Raw genomic sequence first — 23,613 nt, forward strand, 5'->3', positions numbered from 1 at the left:
GTAGGTATTGATACTGATCAGCTCTATTTTACAAGTGAGAAAATTAAAGCAGAGAAACATGACCAAAGTCAAAGTTAACTAGTATGTAGAAGAGGTGAGATTCTAACCCAGGAATTCTTCAAGTCCCATGTAGGTCTAATACACTACTTCTGAATCCTAATAGCTATTAGGCCCTTTGTTGTTCAATCATTTTTCAATTGTGTTCATGTGTCTTTTGGGAAGTTTTCTTGGCAAAGATACTGAAGAGATTTGCCATTTCCTTTCCAGCTCATTTTACCAGTGAGAAAGCTGAGGCAAACAAGGTTAAATACTTGCTTAGGATCACACAGCTAGTGAGTGGCTAAGACTGGATTTGAACTCAGATGCTCCTGACTTCTGGCCTGGTATTCTATCTACTGTACCACCTAGCTGTCATTAGGCGCTTAGCCACAAATAAAGAATCATAGAATCTCAAAATAGGAAGGAAATGTAAAAGCTGTTTAGCCTGATCCATACCCAACCAAGAATCCCCACTATTGCCTGCCTATCTTTTTCTTGACGATAGTCAATGAGGGGGAACACGCTGCCTTCTGAGGCATCTGATTCCACTTCTGTCTAGGGAAATCTTTCCTTTTATAGAGTCTAAATCTGCCTCTCTGCATCGTCCTAGTTCTACTCTCATGGACAAGCTTAATAAATCTAATCCTTCTTCCATATGACAGATCTTCAAGTATCTGAAGACAGCAGACATGTCTGCTTTATGCCTTCTTTTTTTCTAGCTAAGTAAGGCTTGTTATTTCAACTACTTGCTAAATAGCAGATCTTCTTGGTCATCCTCTTTGGGACATGCTCCATTCATCAGTTTCCTATGGTGCTCGTTAGATGTGGTCCCTACCCTCAAGAAGCTTCCAATCTAGTGGAAGGATAAAATACAATAATCATGATGAAAAGTCCCTGGATATTTTTAAACCTCTCATTTCATCAATATGGATTCAACCACAGCTGATGAAGCATCCAACCTCCCTGTTTTTTTAGTAGAAGACACCCTATAGTTGGTTTTACAATGGCCAAAAAGATATCTTTCAGGTTTTTTTTTTTTTTTTTTAATGGTTCATCCTTGGTTCAGCAAATCCTCAGGGCCGAGTATTCTGGAAATTTGGATAGGCTGGTTCTTGGTGACAAATATATGTGTTTGCAATCACAGACCTGAATGCCAAGTCTTTTCAAACTGGAGGAATATGTCAGACCTTATACTATACTAACAGCCTTCAGGAGGAATTCAGAATCCTCTCTGTACCACTATGTAATATTGGAGGAGCTTTAGTGGGAAAAATAGAATAGAATAAATATCAATAGTTAAAAGGACTCCCTCTACCAAATGCATTTTTATAGGAGTAGAAATCCAAAAAATATATAATTTCAGAGGCAGAAGGAACTTTAGAACATAGAATGTTAAAACTAGAATATAGAGTGTCAGAACTATTTAGAACACAATATCGGAACAGAAAGGAAATTTAGAATAGAGAAAATCAGAACCTTAAAACAGAAAATGTTATAGCTGAGAATATTGGAGAGGGAGAAGATCTTTAAACATGTTATGTTAGAGTAAAAACAGGCTTTAGAAGACAGAGTAAAGAATGTTAGAAGAGATGTGGAATTTACAAAGTTCAGACTTCCCTCTCCCTTTTTACAGCTGATAATAATGAGGCCCCTAGAAGGAAAAAGATCTTACTAGGATCGTGCATCATCATTCCTCAACTTCCCCAACCAGACTTGGATGCAGTACTGAGTCACTGCTGCCCCCACCCCAACTAGGCTGGGGTGATTTCATTCCTTTTGGGTTAATCTTTCCTTACACAGAGATCTCCCCTTTTCCTGAATCATCCCTCCTGCTGCCTTTCTCTGATCTCTCTCCAATCACTCTGTAGCTTTCTGCCAAAAAATGCACACCATTTTCCAGATGTCCAGAGGCCCATTCCTTCCAGCATTATTAGAAACCTTCCTTCACAGCTCATGCCTCAGGGGTGGACTTTCTCTCCATCAGGATCTAGTTACTGTTTATCTGGTACTGTTTGTAAAGCAGGCTGGAAACCATTTTCATGTGTTAATCCTCACAGTAGTTCTAATGGAATAGTTAGGACAATTAACTCTATTAAATGTGAGTTATTTGTGACCCAAAATGAAGTGTGATGAGCACAGAGAGACTTGACACCTTGGCCAGAGCCACACAGCATATTCATTACCAGGATAAAATGAAGGTTCTAATCACCCAGAACTGAATTAGCCAGTGAGCAGTATAATCAATTTTCTTTAGTTTTATAATCCATTCTTTTTCTCCTTTGTCTCTCTTTCTTAATTATTACTATTTATAATAATCTTTGTTATTATAAAGCATAACCACAATTACAAACTTCTATTTTTATGGCATTTCTCAAAACAGATCTGAGAAGTAGACAGTACATGTGCATTACAAACACTCCTCAAAACAGTTCTGGAAACTAGATAATACTTGTGATTATTTCCTTTTTGTAGAAGAAGAAATCAAATCAGATCATGTGGCTGGTTAGTGGCAATGCTAAAATTATAATCCATATCTTTTGATGCTATATATATATGTTCTTTGACTAGAACACCCTTTGGTTCCAATGGACTTTATGTCACTCTCTTAAGTGATTCTCACCACAATTTTGGATTAGATTCTCAGAATTGGAAGAAAAAAAAAGAAAGAAGCCTGTCCCAGCCACTGTTAATTTTAGTGCCTTCCCTCTCTTAATTATTTCATATATATTCTTTATATAGTTTGCTTTGTATGTATTTATTTGTATGCTGTCTCCCCCATTAGATTGTAAGCTCTATGAGGGGAGAGACTGGCTTTTGTCTCATGTAGACCCCAAAAGTAACCTGCCCAAGGTGACACAGCTTTATGAATGTCAGCACTGCGTATTTCTGACTCAGAATCATTAAACCAAAGCGTTTGAGTCACTCTTTCAGCAGTGAGAATGGAGAGAGTCACAGCTCTTGGGCAGCAGTCTTGTGCATTCTTGTTTCTCAAGTCATTTAGTGAAAGGAGTGAGTCAAGCCTGACTTCAAAGTAGCCGAAGGTGAAAGTTAACAGTGAGGAGTCTTGGGAGACACCAGCTAAGAATCACAATACCCAGCGCTTTTGAGACACCTCAAGGGATGCTAATGGAAAGCAGAGATAGCACAACAAAGACAGCTGGGCAAGCCCGTTCTGGCAATCGCCAACTGCTCGGGACATTGACAAATTGGAATATATCCAGAGAAGTGCCTGTACTGTAGGAAGTTGGGTTTTTGGGGGGGGTGCAAAGGAGAGGTAGGGTTGAAAGTGGGTAGAAATGACAGCTGTCATCACAGAGGAGAGAGATTAAAATTGTTCTGCTTGGCCTAGGAGGGCAGAATCATGTGCAAAAAGTAGAAATCCCATAGAGACAGATTTCAATTTAATAGAAGAAAGAATTTTCTATCACAGCTGTCCAACAACAGAATCGGCTACCTTGGGAGGCGGTGAGCTTTCAGCTTCACTGGAAACGCTCGAGCTGAGGTTGGATTGATGCTATAATGGGAATTTTTGCACAGAGTGAAGTTCCACCAAATGACCTCCATGGCCCCTGCCTAACATTCTTGAATCCTGTGTTTCTGCAATTCTAAGAATCTGAGGTTTTTAAACTCCTAGATTCTATGACTTTAAAAAAATTATTAGTAATTTTTATTTTTATGTCTCCTTAATTTCCAAATATATAATTCCCTCTTCACCTTTTTCTTGTCACATAGAATAAAAAAGAGGAGGGAAGAGGGTCAGCAAAAAATAAGCAATCAGTCAACTTAGTATGACAGTATATGTAATAGTCTGCACTCGAGTCCCCCATCCATGTAAAGGAAGGCAGGAGAAACAAGCACGGGTCTCCAAATGTCTTGTTCTGACTTTCTGTGACTGATTGTCTGTGACTGTGAGTGATAAAGAACTAATGTTCTTTAATTTTTAAGATTCTATGATTCAATAGAGAAGCAGATATTATGGAGAGAGAGCTGGCCTTGTATACAAGAAAACTTAAATTAAAATTCACACTGACCATAAAAATCTCGGCAAGTCACTTAACCTTTCAATGCCTTTAGGGAATTCTCTAGAAAGGAAGGATAATGAAGGAAACAAATATTAATTAAGCACCTTATTAAGTAAGCACCTTATAATCCTTATCTTATTTAATCCTCAACACTGTTAATATCTCCACTTTACAGATAAGATTACATGACTTGTGCAGGGTAATGCAGTTAGTGTTTTGATTTGAAATCAGGTAACAACAATAATAACTAAGATTTGTGTAGCACTCACTATATTCCAGGCACTGTATTAAGTATTTTGCAATTATTATTTCATTTCATCATCATGAAATTCTGGGAGGTGGATGCTATTGTGATTCTCATTTTACAGGTGAAAGAACGAGACAGGGTTAAGTGACTTGTAGGGTCACAAAGCTAGTAAGGGCCTGAGGTCATATTTGAACTCAGGTCTTCCTGATTTCAGACCCAGAGCTCCTCCTGAGCCACCTACCAAACTGCTTCTCTAAAACTACTAGTTGTAGAAGAGGTTGTTCAGCCGTTTCAGTCTTGTCTGATTCTTTGTGACCCTATTTGGGGTTTTCTTAGGAAAGATACTGGAGTGGTTTGCCAATTTTTTTTCCCAGATCATTTTACGAATGAGGAAACTGAGGTAAGCAGGGTTAAGTGACTTATGGAGGACAGATAGCTAGTAAGTGCCTGAAGCTGGATTTGAACTCAGGAAGATGAGTTTTCTGGACCACAGCCCCCTGCTCTATGCACTATGGTGCCTCCTATCTGCCCAAGGGGAGAAGGATACCATTTTGCATGGGTCACTTTTATCACTTTCCCAGGAATTCCCTCCATCAATGAAATCACAGGTTCTGGAATTTAAAAAAAATTCATTGGATTTTTGGAGCTGGAAGGGACCTTTCTTATTTTACAGATGCAGAAACTGATACTTAGAGAGATTAAAGATAATATTGGGGAAGCTAAGTAGCATAGTACATAGAATTCTGAGCCTGGAGTCAGGAAGGCCTGAATTCAAATTCAACCTCAGTCACTTACTGGCTGTGTGACACTGGCTAAGTCACTTAACTGCTTGCCTCAGTTTCCTCATCTGTAAAATGAGCTGGAGAAGGAAACAGCAAACTATTCTGGTACCTTTGCCAAGAAACCCTAAATGGGGTCTTGGAGAGTTGGACATGACTGAACAACTGAACCACAATAACAATGGCCAAACAATTAGTATCTTGACTCTGGCAGCTTCTTCTTTCAAGTATTCTGTTCTTGGAAATAGTTTGAGCATTCCTAGTACTACCTTGCTACACTACGTGCTGCACAGATGAAAGTGCATGGGGTGCTCAGGAAGATGAGCACTTCTGGTGCGAGGACTGCCATCCCCTTTGGTGTCCGCCATGATCCAGCTTCTACTTGTGGCTCCAGAAAGCTGTAGGGTGGGATGGCCACTGCCCAGTAAAACCATGTCAGCAGATGGAATAAACCAGGTGAAGGGTAATGACTGGCCTAACTCAGGGAGTTAGGGGAGTCTTCCCCAAGCCTCCTCCTCCCCAAAGCCTTCCCTCATGGGATTGGATGAATGAGAACAATTTGTTCCAAGGACTATGAAGGCAGCTAAAGCAGGTAGTGTGAAGAGCTTAGAGCTTGGTCACACATTAAAGTTGCCAAAGCTGCATCCTGGGCCGTCCTTGGTCATGCTGCCTTTTGTCCTGCCACTGGGATCCAGTGACTCAGGAAGAGGCAGTGAGGCTCCCTTAAATCCAAAGTACCCAGTCAGGACATCACCCCATGTTGTCTTGGGTCCTCCTTGAAAACAAAGGCTGAACACCATCAGAAGAAATGCACGTGGGCCCGGTAATGAGGAGTCAGTGCTTCAGTGAAAGAGATGAAGGGAGGAAGCAAAAGGAAGTGAGACAGGGGGCTAGTCCCCATCCATGGAGGTGGGTTGGGTCGGGGTTGGACGGGAAAAGCCAGTAGAGCTCTCCAGGGAAGCTTCTGGGGGCCTTAAGCTCTTGGGTCAAGAAGGAGCAGCCTAAAGGAGGGAGAGGAAGGCTGCTTCCCAACCACAGTCTCTTAGGGGAGGTGCCCTGACTTGTGCAGGTGGAGACCATTGGCGACGCCTACATGGTGGCCTCGGGGCTGCCTCGGCGGAATGGCACCCGGCATGCGGCTGAAATCGCCAATCTGGCCCTGGACATCCTCAGTTCTGTGGGGGACTTCCGCATGAGGCACGTGCCTGAGGTGCCGGTCCGTATTCGGGCTGGCCTGCATTCGGGTAAGTGGGTCCCGGAGGTTCCAACTTATGGCTGCGGGAGAGTCCGGTCGTAGGGGCTGTGGATGGGGGAGCGGTGCCTTCGGCGGGGGGAGATTAAGAAGGAAGGAAGGAAGCAAATGCTTATTAAGTGCCTACTGTGTGCCAAATACTATACTAAGCACTTTATACACATTATCCTCCAACAATCTTGCCAGGTAAGCGCTGTTATTATCTCCATATTATACATGAGGAAACAGACCGAAGTTGGGTCACACAGTTAGTGTCTGAGATCTTCCTGATCCAGCATAGAGTTCTATCCAATGTTCCAAATTACCTGTGAAGTACTTTGTATAAAGATGTATAAAAGCACTTATACTTTTGTTTAAAGTAATTTGTATAAAGAGCTTTTAAAATAATAGCTTTTTATTTTTCAAAATACATGTAAAGATAGTTTTCAACATTTACTCTTGCAACACCTTGTGCTGCATAGTTTTCTCCCTCCCTTCCCCTGACAAAAAGTAACCTAATATAAATTAAAAATGCGTAATTCTTCTAAACATATTTCCACATTGGCTATTCCTCTTTGACAGATGAGGGAACAAGTTGCTGAAGTGATTCCCAGGAGTTCTGGAGTTCAAAACCTTCCTTAGACACTTTTTAGCTATGTGTCTCTAGATAAGCTACTAAAATTCTGCCTCAGTTTTCTTAACTATAAAGTGAGGATAAAAGTTGCACCTATTTTCCAGGACTGTTGCAAGAAACAAATGAGATAATGTCTGTAAAGCACTTTAAAAAACTAAAAACACCATATAAGTATAGCTATTTTACTTAATTTATTTTAAAATAAGATTCAGAAAAATAACATAGTCCAAGACCACACAGCCAGGAAGGGCCAGAGTCTGGATTCTAACCCAGCTTTCAGGGATCTATTTTCAATGTTCTTCCCACTATCTTGAGGCTTTCTCTCAAACATTTTATAATTTATAGATAAGAATATAGAAGTTTCCCCTCCAAAAAAAAATTAAGTGACTTACCCAGTATCATATATATATAGTTCATACTTAGTAGATATTAAATCTGAAATTTCAGCCTAATTTTCCTAATTTCAAATCTAATCCTCTTTCAATTGTGCTTCAGAAGGGAAGCTATCACCAACACTGTTCCAAGTGTTTCCCAAGTGGTAAAATTGGAAGAAGGGCAAAGGACTGGAAAAGGGGGAAGGTAGGAAGTAACCCAGTGTTAAGCATCTGATAAAGAGATCAGATTTGGAAGTCTGGGGCTGGTCAGCATACCAGCTGGTCTTTTTTTAGCCTCCCAAATGCCAATAATAGTTTCTATTATCTACCCTCTGCTCCATGTATCAGCTGAACAGGAGGGAGACCCCAGCCTCATCTTTGCATTCCCCCAGATCCTGAGACCAGGAAGAAGGGAATAAAGATTGATATAGCACCTACTATGTGACTTATCTACTACTTAGACTTAGTACAAAAGAATTTTTAAAACTACTATCTCATGTGATTCTCACCACATCCCTGTGAGGCAAGTGCTGTTATTATCCCCATCTTACAGTTAAGAAAACTGAAGTATACAGAATGATTTATCCAGGTCCCATAGCCAATAAGCATGTGAATTTGAACTCAGGTTTTCCTGACTACAGATCCAGTACTCTATTCATTGTACCACCTGGCTGTCTCTCTATGGAGGGCAGAGATAAATAATCACTAAATTTGGAGTTAGAGGACCTGGGTTCCAATCCCTACTTGGAAATTTGTGGTCTTAATTAGCATAATCAACTAAATCAATAATCAAACTAAAAGAAATCATATGATTATCTCAATAGATTCAGAAATAGCATTTGTTAAAATACAAATCCATTGTTTTTAAAAACACTGTAGAGTATAGGAATAAATGAACTTTTCTTTAAAATGATCAGTAGCATCTATTTAAAACTATCAGCAAATATCATATATAATGGGGACAAACTAGAACCATTTCAATAAGATCAGGAGTGAAATAAGGCTGCACTCTGTCACCATTATTAATCAATATTATATTAGAAATGTTAGATTTGGCAATAAGAAAAGAAAAAGAGATTAAAGGAATTAGAGTAGGTAATGAGGAAACCAAATTATCACTCTTTGCAGATGATATGATGATATTCTTAGAGAACCCTAGAGAACTAACTAAAAAACTACTAGAAATAATTCACAACTCTAGCAGAGTTGGAGGATACAAAATAAATCTACATAAATCATCAGCATTTTTATATATTTCTAACAAAGTCCAGGAGCAAAAGATACAAAAAGAAATTCCATTCAAAATAACTATTGATGGTATAAAATATTTGGGAATCTATCTACTAAGGGAAAGTCAGGAACTATATCAACACAACTACAAAACACCATCCACACAAATTAAGTCAGATCTAATCAGTTGGAAAAATATCAAGAAATTTGTGGTCTGAGATGAGTCTTTGGCTAATCTAAGATCTAAGATCTGTGAGGTCCTTTCTGCTTCTAATTCCTGTGATCACTGGGGTGGGATTTGGGGTTTCAGGGCCCTGTGTGGCAGGTGTTGTGGGTCTCACTATGCCTCGCTACTGCCTTTTTGGAGACACGGTAAACACTGCATCCAGGATGGAGTCCACAGGACTACGTGAGTAGGGGATTGCATGATGAGATGTCACTACTTCAAGACCCCATGATTTTATGTACATATCTCCTCCCTCCACTGACAGCCCTCTGTGACTTTGTAAATTTTGTTTTTAAATTTTCTTTATTTCCAAACAACCTGAGCAACCATACTGAGCCAGCAAGAGCCTCAATAGGTAGACAATCCATTGTCAAGCCAATATGTGAAGTTTTCTTGATCTTAGAACCATTAGCAAACCCCTCGAGAGCCCAGAATGGCAGCCACACTACAAGAAAGCACAAAAGGAAGGATTCTGTGGAGAAAATTATCATGAAAATCATTCTTTATTCTTACAGAAGGCCAAAATAAATTCATTTTTTCTTTTAACTGAACATATACAAGCCTAGCAGTTTTTTAAGATTGTAACAAAGCTACCCCTGGTGGCAGCATGTGTGTTGTTGAATTGTTCCAATCATGTGTGATTTTTTTGTGACTCCTCTCAGTTTTCTTGACAGAAATACTGGGATGGTTTGCCATTTCCTTGTCTAGCTCATTTTATAAATGAGGAAATTGGGGCAAATAGGGTGAAATGACATGCTCACAGTCATACATCTAGTAAGTATAGATTTGAATTCAGGAAGAATCTTCGTAATTCCAAGACCCAACTGCCCATGTCTCCACATTCTCATTATGGGACTTTTTCAGCATCAAGAGGACTGATTAATTTTCAGGTTTGCAGCTATGTAGGCATTCTTGTCTCGTCTTGGACTCATGAAGCTGATTTCTTGGAGCCCACATGCAAGACTTTAAATTTCTTTCTATTAAATTTTACATTATTAGGTTTAGCTCATTGTTCTGACCTATCAAGATCTTTGGGGATCCTTTCTGTCATCCAGTGGATTCTGTGTCTTCTGCCAATGTGATAAGCACACCATCTATGCCTTTATCTGAGTCAGAGAGAAAGATGTTGGACTATGCACAGGTCCCTGTTATGCTGTTCTGGGCATCCAGGTGGCACAGCAGGTGGACATCTAGAACTGGAATTAAGGAGACTTTAGTTCAGAGCTAATCTCAGACACTCGCTGTGTAACTCTGAGTAAATCCCTTCACTGCCTCAGTTTTCTAACTCATAAAGTGGGCATAATAATAGCAACAATCTTCCAGCCTGGTTGTGAAGATAAAATTAGATAATATTGTTAAAGGGTTTTGAAATTTTAGAGCACTATATAAAATGCTATCTATCATTATTTTATAGCCATCAATGACTTTAAACCAGCTCCCAAACTACTCAATTATAATATCATTTATCTAGCCCAGTGGTGTCAAACTCAAGTAGAAATGAAGACCACCAAACTTGGACATAATGACTTAGAAATTCATCTTTTATTACTATCTACATCCTATTATGTTTTTACTTATTTGGTTAAATATTTCCCAATTATATTTTAATCTGGTTGAGGTCACTTAGCAAGCCATGTGTTGGACATTCCTGTAAATTACTTCCATAGCATTCTCCTGTTTTATCACCAATCTAGCAACCCTGTTAAAAATAAAGGAAGGTAGCCTGGGATGACTAGTTCTTGATGTAAACAGAGCTTCTAATATAATTTTTGTCTAAAACAAGAGCATGTCCTATTCCTATAATAACTACTCTTCTCCATCATCTATCTATATACATTTTTTCTTGAAAGTATAACTTATTTTAAGAATATGGTTGACCTCCATCTATTCATCTATCCATCCATCCATCCATCCATCATCCATCATCCATCTACTCATCTATTCATGTATACCTAAGTATACATCCCTCCATTCTAGGGAGGTCTATATTCCAGCCAATATGGTAAGATATTCTTTTTCCTAACATTATTACCGTCTGGAGGGTTGCTCTGGTTGTCATCATCCTAGTCACTCTGCTGGCTTAGCCAAAGCAATTGAAGGGGTGTGAAGGACTTTAGCTTCCTGAGAGCAAAATGCAAAGATGCTTAAAGAGGTGTTAACCGAACTTAACTGCTCTGACAAAGTTTTCCAAGGTGCTCCCAAAGGGGACAATCATGTTTGTCTATGCAATAGTACGCATGGTAGTCTACTGTCACTCAGCAGACACTCAGCTGGTTTCAATCTGTCAGTTGACCTATGAATTGGGCTTCTCAGGGCTCTGCCTTAGGTAACCATATCTCTCCTTAGGGGCTGTGATAAGAGCAAACAAGGATTTAAAAGCAGAAAAATGAAATTCAAAACCTGGCTCTGCTATAGATTGGCTTGTGTGACTTTGGGAAAGTTGATTTCCTCTTGCTTGGGCTTGTCTCCTTCTCTGTAAAAGGAAGACATTTAATTAGCTGAACATTAAAATTCCTTCTATCCCTAAGCAATATCACTATTGCTATCTGGACTTGCCTCTTCTCCCACTACCTTAGTGCACTATGGTGTCTGACTACTGACTGCCAGCATCCTACTAGAACCATTGGTTCTAATATTGTTTTAATGATCTTAAATGAACTTCCTAGGAAGAAATTGTGACATAGCCACTCCAAGTCCAGTTTCTATCTTTCCCCAGAAGAACCAAAGGTAGCTGTGGCAGAGGAGATGTAGCCATGAGGGCCCCAAAGAAGTCATCATCAGCATCGGGATGCTTCTGAAAACTAATAGAACAATAATACCTTAATGTATGAGTTATGTATACACAGTTTAATTTGATCCTTGCCCCAAACCCTGTGAGGTAGGAAACAAAATGATTATTTCCCCCATTTTTTTGGAGCTTGGGTCATAGCTTTAAACTTAGAAGGATCTTTATGGATTATCTAGTTCCATTCCCTTAGTGTGGAGGAAATTGAAGATTAGAGAGAGGTAAAGGCATTTGCCCAAGATTATAATAAATTGAATAGCTCTGATCGGAATCTAGGTCCTGTAATATCAAAACTTCTGCCCCATAAAGTAGTGATTTACCCAAGATCATACGGGAAAGTGAAACAAGGTCCTCTGATCTCAAGTTCAAGGCTCTCTCCACTGCCATGATTTTGTCAATATGGATGAACCTGTTGTGTAAGTAAAGCTCACCCATGTCCTGATTCTCCTCCTCTGCCAGCTTACAGGATCCATGTCAGCGGAAGTACTGTCCAGACCCTGGCCAGCCTGAACGAAGGCTACAAAATTGAAGTCAGAGGTCAGACTGAATTGAAGGTAAGGAAAGTTCTTGCAGGGGGTGCTGAAGCCAGATGTAGTGGCTCATGATAGCCAGGCCAATTGTCAAATTTTTAGTGTGACTTTGGAAATTGGGATCTGATTAGAAATAATTATCTGATTTATGGCATTTAAAAATTTTATTTAAATAATAAATAAATAAATAATAAAAAATAAATTTTTATTTAAAATTTGAGTTCCAAACTATCTCCCTCCTAACTTCACATTACAGAAGGCCAACATTTGGCAAAGCCATGTGTATGAAATCATATGTTACATGCATTTATATATCAGTTCAGTCATTTCAGTCGTGTCTCATTCTTCATAATCCTATTTGAGGTTTTCTTGGCAAAGATCCTGGAGTGGTTCACCACTTCCTTCTCCAGCTCATTTTACAGATGAGGAAACTGAGGCAACCAGGATTACATGACACAGGAACACACAGCTAATAATAAGTCTCTGAGGTGGAATTGAACTTAAGGAGAAGAATCTTTCTGACTCCAGACGCAGCACTCTATCCAATTAACCACCTAGCCATATATATTATAACAGAGTATGTAATAACATATAATTTAAAGCTAAGATCCTTCTTTTCTTTCACACATCATTTCCCTCACTGTGAAATTTCTCTATGCTCTGTCATAGGCATACCCACACAAACTGGCAGCCCTCAATTCCAATCTTTGCAAGCAAAATATACATTCTTCATCCACTTGATTTTTCATGTGTGAAAGATGAGACTGATCTTTTATGGTCAGGGATTTCCTTGTAGAGACCTGTATTGCCTTAGGATTCAATGCAACTGACACAATAGTATTCCTAGAGGTCAAGATCTGCTGGAAGAGCTCACAGATTTATTGACACTAACGTGATTTTATTTATTACAAAAGGGCCAAGTACTGAGAAGTCTCTACTTTCTTTAATAGTTGGTGGATGAAGTTTTCAGCGACTTGATATGCATATGGGCCCCTCTAATAAAATTTTTACAAAAGTGGAATAAGTTGGCCAGAAAGGGTTGGGGGGGTGTCTAAGTCTATGATTCTAAAAATCTAAATTCTATGATTCTAAATTCTCAAATAAATCTCAAGTTATAATAGGTTATAAAAGAAATGTTTATTTGTTTTGATTTTACATTAACATTAAGATTTTTTCATTTTTTTCCAGGGCAAAGGTATAGAAGAAACCTATTGGCTAGTGGGGAAAACAGGCTTCCCAAAAGAACTCCCTAAACCCATGGATATCAAACCAGGGTGAGCACAAGGGATTTAGCAAGGGGAGAGGATGGTGGGTTCCTCCAAGGCTTGGATGTCTGTGGGCAGGAAAACATGGCTCTGCCCCTTATCCCTAAAATGTCCTTTATTGACCTCTTCATCTACTGAATTTTTGCCCATCTTCTCCAGGAAAGCTGCCAGAATCCTATCTTCTCCTTCCAGTTATTAAGAACCCCTCCCACTTGGACTCCCCATGGCATCTAATTGGCACCTGTTGGGTGCATTTTCCACATAGTATAGTTACATGTTTAGTCTCATTCATTATTAGACTATAAACTCCACAAGAGCATCTCCCCCCAGCATTGCTCATAGAGGTCCATGCAGTAGAAACTTGTTTAATAAATGTTTTTTGAATGTTAATTGAAGCTATAAACCTTAATCTCAGGGACCTCACAAACCTGTAGGAGTAATCCACTATAGGTAATAGATAAAAGTCATTTAAAAATCTCATGGAGCTTCAGAGGAGGGTTATGGTGGTGAAGGAAGCCTTCCTGAAGGAGGGAGACCTTGAAAGATGAATGAGATTTGGAGAGGAGATGGACTTGGAGAAATTTCCAGAGCCAGTTACCCCAAGTACTTCCCTAAAAGGTTCAGTCATAGTTTAAGTGGAGAAGCAGTGGGGAACTAAAAGACAAAACTTTGGAGTACAGAGGAAAGCAGGAGAGGACTGCTTGTCTTAGTCTCAAGAGAACCTCCTCTTCCTCTATCTAGCTCTAAAGCCAGATATGGGTGAATTTGGTAAAGGCCAGTATTGGGCATCCTGAATAAGGCATAGGGAAGGGAATAGGGAAAAGGGGAGAGGGGAAGATTTGATTTCTACATGGGTAGCAGAAGGAATAAATGTTATATTCCACCCTATTCTAAACCCTGACTCTAGCCCTGTATGAAGCCTGACTTTAGGACCCAGACTGAGTTGATCTGGGTCCCAGAATGACCCCCCAAACCAAATAGCCCTCATGTTTTTGGATAAAGGTAGGGTATTATTGAAGGTGGGGATTGGGTAGGAAAGTATAGGTGGCTTTATGTGATGTATCCTAACTCCTGGGTCAGTCCTACTAATGGGAAGCATATTTCTACTAAATCTACAAGCCTGAGTTTCTTTTATCATTTTCACATCGTGGACCCTTTTGGTAATGTGGTAAAACCTAAGGAGATTGTACTTTTCAGAATAACGCTAAATTTCAGTCGTTGTTGTTGCTTAGTCATTTTTCAGTTATGCTCAGTTCTCTGTGGCCTCACTTGGATTGTTTTGTTTTGTTATTTTTTGGCAAAGAAATGGTTTTCTATGTCTTTCTCCATTTCATTTTACAGATGAGAAAACTGAGGAAAGTGAGTTCAGTGACTTGTCTAGGGTCACACAGCTAATATGTGTCTGAAGCTGGATTTGAAGTCAACTCTTCCTGACTCTAGGCACAGTGCTCTATCCACTGAACTAAAAATTTCAGTTAAAGTTAAATAAAGATGCCATTTTTTCCATTCAAGCTCACAGACTCCCTGAAATCCATGGACCCCAGTTTAAGAACCCTTACCACAGGGGGTTACTTTAAACTAACCATCTGTAGCCACATCGTTGACTGTACCATGCTAGTGTGTCACTGAGAGGTAGAGCAGTGGATAGAAAAGTGATCTAGAAGGAAGTTCCTGTCCTGATACCAACATATACCATGATCCTGGACAAATCACTTAAGCTCTTCTCTAAGGATTTAAGTTGCAGAGCATGTGCCTATCTGCATTGGTAAAGGGGGTTTCCTCACTGGAACTGAGGTTTGGAGAGGGGAGAAAAAAGGCAGAAAGTATAGAGAGTGAAAAAAAAGGCAGGAATGATATAAACTACTGAAAATTCTGGTCTGGGTCTAGCTGTTTTCCTGCTGAGTTGCACTCCCAGGGCCTCCCATTCATCACCAGGGCTTAACCAGAAGGGTGTAGGGATGGGGAAATCAAATGGACAGATTAATGACAGGAGGGCGGAAGACCTTGTTCCCCACTCCCCTGACCCCAGACAGGGCTGGACCTTCTCTGAAAGGGTCCAATTGTTTTCTCTGGGCAGAGGAAACTTACATCAGTCTGTACTTCCGCCCCATGGATGCTGATGAGGGGTGCCAAGGCTTAGAGCCTTGGGTGGGGGAATGTAGTGGGGGGGAGCACTTCCTGCTGATGGAGCAGTCTGGGCAACGTGCCCCACTGGCCTGGATGCTTGAAGGCTATCTTCCAATGGTTGGGAATATGGGGCTGGTTCCCCAACCCTTTGCTGTGCTATTTTGTCTCCAGGTGCAACTTATTCCTACTTGTGTTCTTTGAGAAAATTACTCCTGGAATTGCAGAATGTTATCTCTGGGAAGAATCTGAAACTAGCAAAGTCTCTAGCATAGATCATAGATTTATTCCCAAAAGAGACCTTGGAGGCTATGTGGTCTAGCTTCCACATTTTTACAGAGTAAGAAACTGAGTTCCTGAACTTGCCTGGGAGGGACTGGACCTGATATCAGAAATATCTGATTTCCACCATGTTTCAGATGCTAGCTCTGTGACCTTGGCCAGATAAAAATTAGCCTTTTGTGCCTCAGCTTCCTCACCTGTAAAATTAAACAATAAGCATTTAAAGTGAGGATAATAATCCCAGTAATCCCAGGATTGTTGGGATGATCAAGATGACCCTGGGCAACTCATTTAATCTTGCTTACCTCAGTTTCCTCATCTGCAAAATGAGCTGGAGAAGGCAATGGCAAAGCATTGTAGTATCTCTGCCAAGAAAACCCCAAATGGGGTCATGAAGAGCTGGACATGACGCAAATGATTCAACAACAACAAAATTATTATTCCACATACTTGTATAAGCATTCACACTCACACATTCATTTCCGCACATTCATTCACACTCAGGGACATCTGTTAGACACTTATTCACATCTGCACACACTTTGACAAGTGATTTCATTTACACAGGCTCACACCCAGACCCTCACCTCTAAAAGAGTCTTACTCATTCATGTTTATACTTAACAAAATTCATACTCACAGGTTCCCCTGCACACCTGTACATTTTCACTCATGATTACATACAAACACTGGTTCACACACAGGCACCCCACCAACAAGAGTTCTCTAAGCTCAGGGGCTTCTCTTCAGCATCCCTACAGTGCCAGCCTGGACACATGGGGGTCTCAATCCCTGTTAATTGACTGCTGTGCATGTGGTGACTAAAGTCTGGCTCATACCGCCAGGTAGCCAGGTATTATGGCACAATGGATATAAGGCTGGATTTGAGTTCAAATGCTGCCTCAGATGATTTCTAGCTTGATAACTCTGAGAAAGTCTTTTAAATCTAGTTTCTTCATCTGTAAAATGCAGATAACACCTTCCTCATAAAGTTGTTATCAAGTAAGATAACCTAAGTAAAGCACTTACCCAATCTTGATACATAATTATTTAAAAATAAAATTATTTTTATTTTTCTCAATTACATGTAAACAAAAATTTTAAACTTTTATTTTTAAATTTTGAATTCCAGATTTTCACCTTCTAGCTTTCCTCTCCTCTCTTCTTGAGAAGGCAAGCAAATTAATATAGAGTTAGCATTATTATGGCTATTAGCTTTTGTAAATTTGAGAAGAAAATATTTATTCCCCAATATACACCCAATCCTATAGTATGTTATTCTTCAGCACAGAAGAGATCAAAATCATAATCCCAAAAAGTGGTTTTAATAGCAGTCATTTCTGATATCTGGTATCCAAGTGGAGGAGATTGAAGAAATTTTTCCTTTCTTTGGCGAGGCTTCCTAGGTATCCTGTTCCTGTCTCTATCACTAACCAGATGGGTAATTTGAAGCCAGTCCTTTGCACTCTCTGACTTCACCATGTGTCAAATGAGGGGATTGAACAACTTGGTCTCTATTTTTTGTTTAAAGACTATCAGGTGCAGACTGAAAAAGCAGGAACTACTCATGGGCCCAGTTCCACTCTAATCACCAGAGAAGTTTGACCTGCTTCATTTCCTCCCTTAGATACACTAGTGCTTTTCCCCCCATCCCGCCCATCATATTGATGACAAATTTAGTGCAGACGCCCTTTCAGCATAAACCACTGAAGCTCAGAACCCCGAGCTCAAGAGATCCACCATCCTCAACCTAACTGGAGGCAGGGATTACGGGCACTTCCATGGCCAACAGAGCTATTGATTGCTTAAGTCCCTTCTAGTCCTAAATCTAAAAGGCACTGGAGTATGAGTAAGAGGGTGGTAGTGAGAACTGATTGTTCATTATTTGGGTAACAGAGTGCTTTGGGAAGTTAATTTGACACATTGCCCAGTAAGCATTAAAAGGTTTGTGGGAAAGAGACTTGTAGAGGCTGGAGTCTCAGGTCTGTTTTTTGAGTTGATTCCTCTTCCATTCTTATTGTGGCGCATGAGGCAGCTGTAGAGATGGGCTCAGCCCTCTAGGGATTCCTGCTGCTATTGGTCCTCCTTTCCTTCTATTGGTCTACTTCCTTCCCAATCAAGCCCGTTCCCATATGGGCAGCAGGCAATGATGGAGTAATGATATAAAATACAGCCCAAAATAAGTATCAGCTCCCATCTCTGTAGAGCTGTAGAATTTATAATGCTCTTTACTTTACAAAACTTCTGTGAGGTAGTTAGTACAAACATGATTATCCCCATGTCACAGATGAAGAAACTGAGTTTCTGAGAAAGGAAGAGGCTTGCCACAGATTGCCTCAGTAGTACCATCTGTAAAAAATATACACAATGGTGTAGCTGCAGAGGCAGTTTAATCAGTAATCCTCTCTTTAGTTACTATTGATCTTAGATAATAATAATTATTAGTTAATAATCTTAGATACTTAATAACTTTGGTTTTTCACTCCTAGATTTGGAAGACAAGCAGAGAGCTTTAGACCTAACTCTGAAGGTTAGAGAAAGTCCGTGTCAGAGGGGCTAAGGAGGAGACAACAATGACCTATCATTTTAGCTTTCCTACTCTTTTCTAACTGTCGTTCAGTCATTTCAGCATGGCCCCACTGGGCAGATACTGGAGAGATTTGCCATTTCCTACCCCACCCCCACTCAGTTATTACCAGATCACATAGGAAAATTACTGACGTTTCAACCAGCTAAAGGACACTTTTTTAAGTACTTGGTTTCAGGATCTTCCAGTCTCTCACCTCAGCACATCTTAGAGGAGACAACTGGGTGGGGAGGTGGACAGAACACTGGATCTGGAGTCACATGAACCTAAATTCAAATCCAGATAGTAACTGTATAAGTCACTTAAACTCGGTCTGCCTCAGTTTCCTCATCTGTAAAATGAGGATAATATTAGCACCTCCCTTTCAGTGTTGCTCTAAACATAAAATGAGATAGTGTTTGTAAAGTTCCTTATAGTGCTAGAGAGAAGTTAGCTATTATATTTATGCTGGCATTGTTACAGAAAAGGAGCCATTTTTGAAGTTAACAGACCCTAATATAAACTGCTGACTAAAGGGAATCCACAAGGTCCAAGGGGGTGACCCACTTTTGAAAAGAGTATGTGATACAAGTTGTGATCAGAAAGAGTAAATGAGAGACCTTTCTGGGTCAAGTAACAGGTCAAAAAAGTCACAAATCCAATAGGAGAGATGGGAGGTAGGAAACAGAGTTCATTCCAGTGCCTTGGGAGTCAGCAGGGGGGCTCTTGGGGTGAGTGCACTACAGAGAGGATCATGTTTTGTGAGGGGGAAATGAGACTGTCTCACATAACTCCCCCACCCAAGATATAGTGCTCTTCTACTGCTGGGACCTGCTCACCGTGCCCCCCTCCTCCCTCCGATGCATCAATCCAGCCACGGGCCCAGACACAACCCTCCCCAAGAGGCCAATGATGACATCTGGAAAATGCATTCGGCAACTTGGGTGGAAGGTGATTGGGACAGGTCTGTCAGAGAGGGGGCTGGGAGGCTCTGATGGGTTTGCCAGACAGCTTTGAACTCCCAACAAAGACTGATCTCTTTGGCGTTGTCTCTTGTGTGAACCAATCAACAGCTTCTCTCCAACTTTCTTTAGCTTTGCTTGGGACATTTTGATGTCTTCATAATTTAAAGGTCAGTGATTACAGTCATTCATTTGACACGTATTTGCTTGTATTTACTACATACCAGGCTTTGGGAAAGAGTGCTCTGAGACTCAGAATGAGATCTAGAAAGACCTGGTTCAAGGTTCCGACTCTTCCCGATGCCTTTTCTGCCCAGATCCAGGAAGCTCGTGAGAACCTTTCTTCTTGGAGGATCGTAGGGCTGCTTTCCAGCTTGGCTGGGAGCATCTTAGGTTAGCCTCCCGACCAGTGAACTCTGTAACAGACTCCTATTTCTATATGTGGACATTGCTATTACATGCACCATTAAGACAGATCAATCGTTAGGTCTGGTGTGAGGGTCGTTGACCCATGAAGTCTTTCTGTATGCACGGTGCCGTCTCTCCTGAAGTTATAGAGTACCTACTAGCAGGAATCCTAGAAGGCAACATGTTAGAACATGGAATATCAGGCTGGAAGGAGCCTTAAAAGAAAGAATTCCAGCACTGGAAGGGAACCAGTGAAAGGGGGCCTCCGAACACAGAGTGTCAAATCTGGAAGGGACCTTAGAACACAGAATGTTAGACCTGGAAGGAATAAAAAGAGTGGGAAGGGACCCTTAGTAAATAGAATATTAGAGATGAAAAGGACTGGAGAACATAGATTGTAGCATCCAGAAGGGTCTTGAAAGAGCATTTAGTTCAATTCTTGTCATTTGACAGATAGGGAAATTGAGGTCCAGCAAGGGGAATTGAATTATCTAACATTATATAGTTAATTAGTGGCCAAGTCCAGATCTCCTGATGTATGGGCCAATGTTCAGCTCATTATCCTATGCTTATAATAGTTGCTGTTTCTATATTATATAATATTTTAAAAGCACTTTAGACATTATTTTTTTTTATTTTAAAGGCATTTTTTTCAAAATACGTGCAAAGATAATTTTTCAACATTGACCTTTGCAAAATCTTTGTGTTCAAAATTTTTCTCACTCTTTACCCTCCTTTCCTCTGCCAAGTTGGCAAGCAATCCAATGTATGTTAAACATCTGCAATTCTAAACATATTTCCATATTTGTCATAAAAAAGCACTTTTATACCCATTCTCACCTGATTCCATAATGCCCTGAGGTAAGGTAAGTGTCATTAACTCCATTGTGTGGCTGAGGAGCCTGGGATTCAGAGAAATGAGAGCACAACAGGTAACCAGAGCCAGAGCTACACATTGCACTCCTAACTCAAAGTCGACCCTCCTAGATCATCATAAGGAGTGTTACTGGCTCCTCTTTGCCGAAGTCGTTTCCTCCTCTCACGCCGATCCACCCATCCCTTGATGTTTCTCTCCTTTCCCAGGGATGCCTGGCAAGAAATGGTGAACCAGGAGATCAAGTCATCCTTCAGGAAAGCCAGCCGAAGCAGCGGGAGACCCAAGAGCTCGGAAAAGGCGGAACCGGCCCCCTGAGAGGAGAAGCCGCAGGCACAGGACACAGCATGCAGCACAAGCTGGGGAGCCACTTCCAGCAACCTGACCTCACCTTCCCCACAGCTCCCCTGCCCCTGAATAACTATCCCACTTATTCCTCCTTGATAGGAAACACAGCTCGTTAGCAAGTGCACTGCCCTGAGGTAGTGATTGGGTAGATTTTTAAAAATTATTATTAGCTGGGTCCTCAAAGGGATTATCATTATAATATTAACAATTCCCACATCAACAGGAGTTGGCTCAAAAAGCCTTCTCCCATATCCACCTGGGAAGGAGGTAGCCCAAGGATTATTATTATTTCTACTGTAAATTAGGAGGCTGAGGTTCAGAAAGAGGAGACACAAGTCACACAACCAGGGTCTTTGGATGCTAAGAAGCAAAAAGCATCCAAAACTGTTTGCAGATGTCCCAGAGCACTGCTCCTAGTACTGACTAGCAGTCAGGCTTTGACTTCTATAGATTCCTTTGCCACAGAGCTCTTGGCTCATGAAGATGCTACAATGCAGCAATCACAGAGGCTTGTTCTAATCACATCCTTCAGCTGCTTTTTCAGGGTCTATTGGGTACCAGTGTTGGAGCATCACTGGAGACAATTTTCTCTTTTGAATCCTTCTATGTACCATTGTAGGAGGGACTGAACGACTTTTCACCTACTCTGTCTCAAAACAATTCTTTCTTTCTCGAGGTTTCTGGAGTTTCCCTTCAATCTCCCTAAAGTCCAGCTCTGGTTATGTCCCTATGTGACTTACCTTGCATACTGGGGACCATCCAAAGGCCTGCCAGACTAGGCTCTCCACAATCTGACTTCAGTCTGATTTTACTCCCCTTCTAATCCTCAGCTAAACCAGATAACTTAGCACTCCCTTATTTTCCTGCTATCATGCCTTTGCTTCTACTGTTTTCTGTGCTGGGAAGGCCTTTCCCTAGAATGCTATCTGCGGAAGTACTATCCACCCTTCAAGTCTCAATTCAATTACACAATTAGTGCAGTTTGTGACACTTTGCACTGTCTTTTCTATGAAACCTTCCTTAATACCCTCCGGGAGTGATCCCATCCTGTTGTATCAAATTTCACCCGTCTCCTGACCTGTGACATTATCTCTCTGTCTCCTTTCTTTTCTTTTTGTAAAATCAAGTATTTTATTATTTACCTTAAAATTTAATATGCCTCTACTCACAACTGTAAGCTTCCTGAAGTCAATTACCATGTTCTATTTAATTTTTGTAGCTCTCCCAGGATAGAACACAGAGATGTTATAAGTGTATAATAAAGGTAAAAGGAAGGAAAGATGGGAGGAATGATGGAAGAAAGGAAGAAAAGAAGGAAAGAAGGAAGGAAGGAAGGAAGAAAGGAAAAAAGGAAGAAAGGAAGGAGGGAGTGAGGGAGGAAGGAAGGAAGGAAGGAAGGAGCGAAGGAGGGAGGGAGAAAGGAAAGAAGGGAGAGAGGGAGGGAGAAACCAGAAGGGAGAAGCGAGAGGAAGAAAAGATGGAAGGATAAATTCTCATATGCTACAGAGACATAAGGCTCCCCAAATACCACATACTACACTTGCTGAACTTTTATCCATCTGAAGAGAGTGGTGCACCTAGAGTCATCATGTTGTAGAAGGGCTCAGGAATGGAGCCAGGAGTCCTAGAATAGAGTCCTAGCTCTGGTATTACTTAACTATGTGACCTGCATAAGTGGATTGTCTCGATTTCTCTTCTGTTTAATTAGGAGCTAACTCAAATGGATTCTGAGGATCCTTCCATGTTTAATAGTCTACTCACCTTAAAAACATCTGCAGCCAATGCCTTTACCTCCTTTCTAAAGGTTTTTCTGCTTCAACCATTCTCCTCAAACTTCTTTCTCTATGTGATAAATCCATTAGACTTTTTTTCAGGCATGGAAAACTAAAATGGCCTAAATGGCCTTACCATTTTCACTCCGCCCTTCCACCCCAGCCTATTCTTTTCCAAATCAGAGTTACTTTACATAGGACGTCATATTATTCAAAATTCTTTAGTGTGTCCCTATTGCCTTTCAATAAGAATTCAGACTACTTTACCTGGCATTCAATGCCCTTTCCAGGCATTTTTATTTTATCCCTTTATACTCTACACTCTAGACAAACAACCCACTTTATCTTTACCTCTGTGACTTTACTTCAACTGTTCCATTTCTTCATAGAACTCTCCCTGCCTTTTTTGCTTGTTAATTTTTTTAAACTAACCTTTAAAACACAATTCAAATACCATCTCCTCCAGGAAGACTTCCCTGACTCCTAGCTAGTAAGACCATTGTCCTTCATACCTTCATTCATCTCTTGAACCCATTTCTCCAGTCATGCCCTGGATTATTTCCTGTCTGTGGTTTATCTTCCTATCAGGTTGTCAGCTCCCAGAAGGCTATGTTTCCCCATAGCTAGCAGCACCAAGACACAAAACTATAGAAAGGAAGTCCTTAATAAATATTGAGTGAATTGAATCTTACTGGAGTAGTGCTGTCTTTGGAGAGTTTGGGGGAAAGTGAGAAATCTTCATCATGTAATCAATGTAAACAAACTTCCCAGAAGCTCTTCCTTCCCAGCTCCTGTACCCAAGGCTATGCAGATAAATGTTTAACAAATGACTCTTCTCCTTCCCTTCCCTCCCCCCAAAACTCCCAACACTACATACATAAGACAGACATTTTCTCCATTCCTTTATTAAGTGCA

At 40.6% G+C, this 23,613-nt stretch overlaps 1 protein-coding gene across 1 annotated transcript in view; it reads left to right on the top strand.

The window, feature by feature from the left end:
- GUCY2F (guanylate cyclase 2F, retinal) overlaps nucleotides 1-20,969 on the top strand; it is a 65,592-nt gene extending 44,623 nt beyond the window's left edge. The window contains exons 14-18 of the mRNA XM_051990709.1: nucleotides 6,157-6,331; nucleotides 8,867-8,965; nucleotides 12,027-12,121; nucleotides 13,286-13,371; nucleotides 20,788-20,969. Coding sequence (XP_051846669.1) covers nucleotides 6,157-6,331; nucleotides 8,867-8,965; nucleotides 12,027-12,121; nucleotides 13,286-13,371; nucleotides 20,788-20,896 — 564 coding nt within the window. The 3' untranslated portion in view covers nucleotides 20,897-20,969. The remainder of the gene's footprint in view (nucleotides 1-6,156; nucleotides 6,332-8,866; nucleotides 8,966-12,026; nucleotides 12,122-13,285; nucleotides 13,372-20,787) is intronic.
- The last annotated feature ends 2,644 nt before the right edge of the window (nucleotides 20,970-23,613 follow it).

Source organism: Antechinus flavipes, chromosome 3 (genome assembly GCF_016432865.1).
Source record: "Antechinus flavipes isolate AdamAnt ecotype Samford, QLD, Australia chromosome 3, AdamAnt_v2, whole genome shotgun sequence".
NCBI classification, from domain to species: domain Eukaryota; kingdom Metazoa; phylum Chordata; class Mammalia; order Dasyuromorphia; family Dasyuridae; genus Antechinus; species Antechinus flavipes.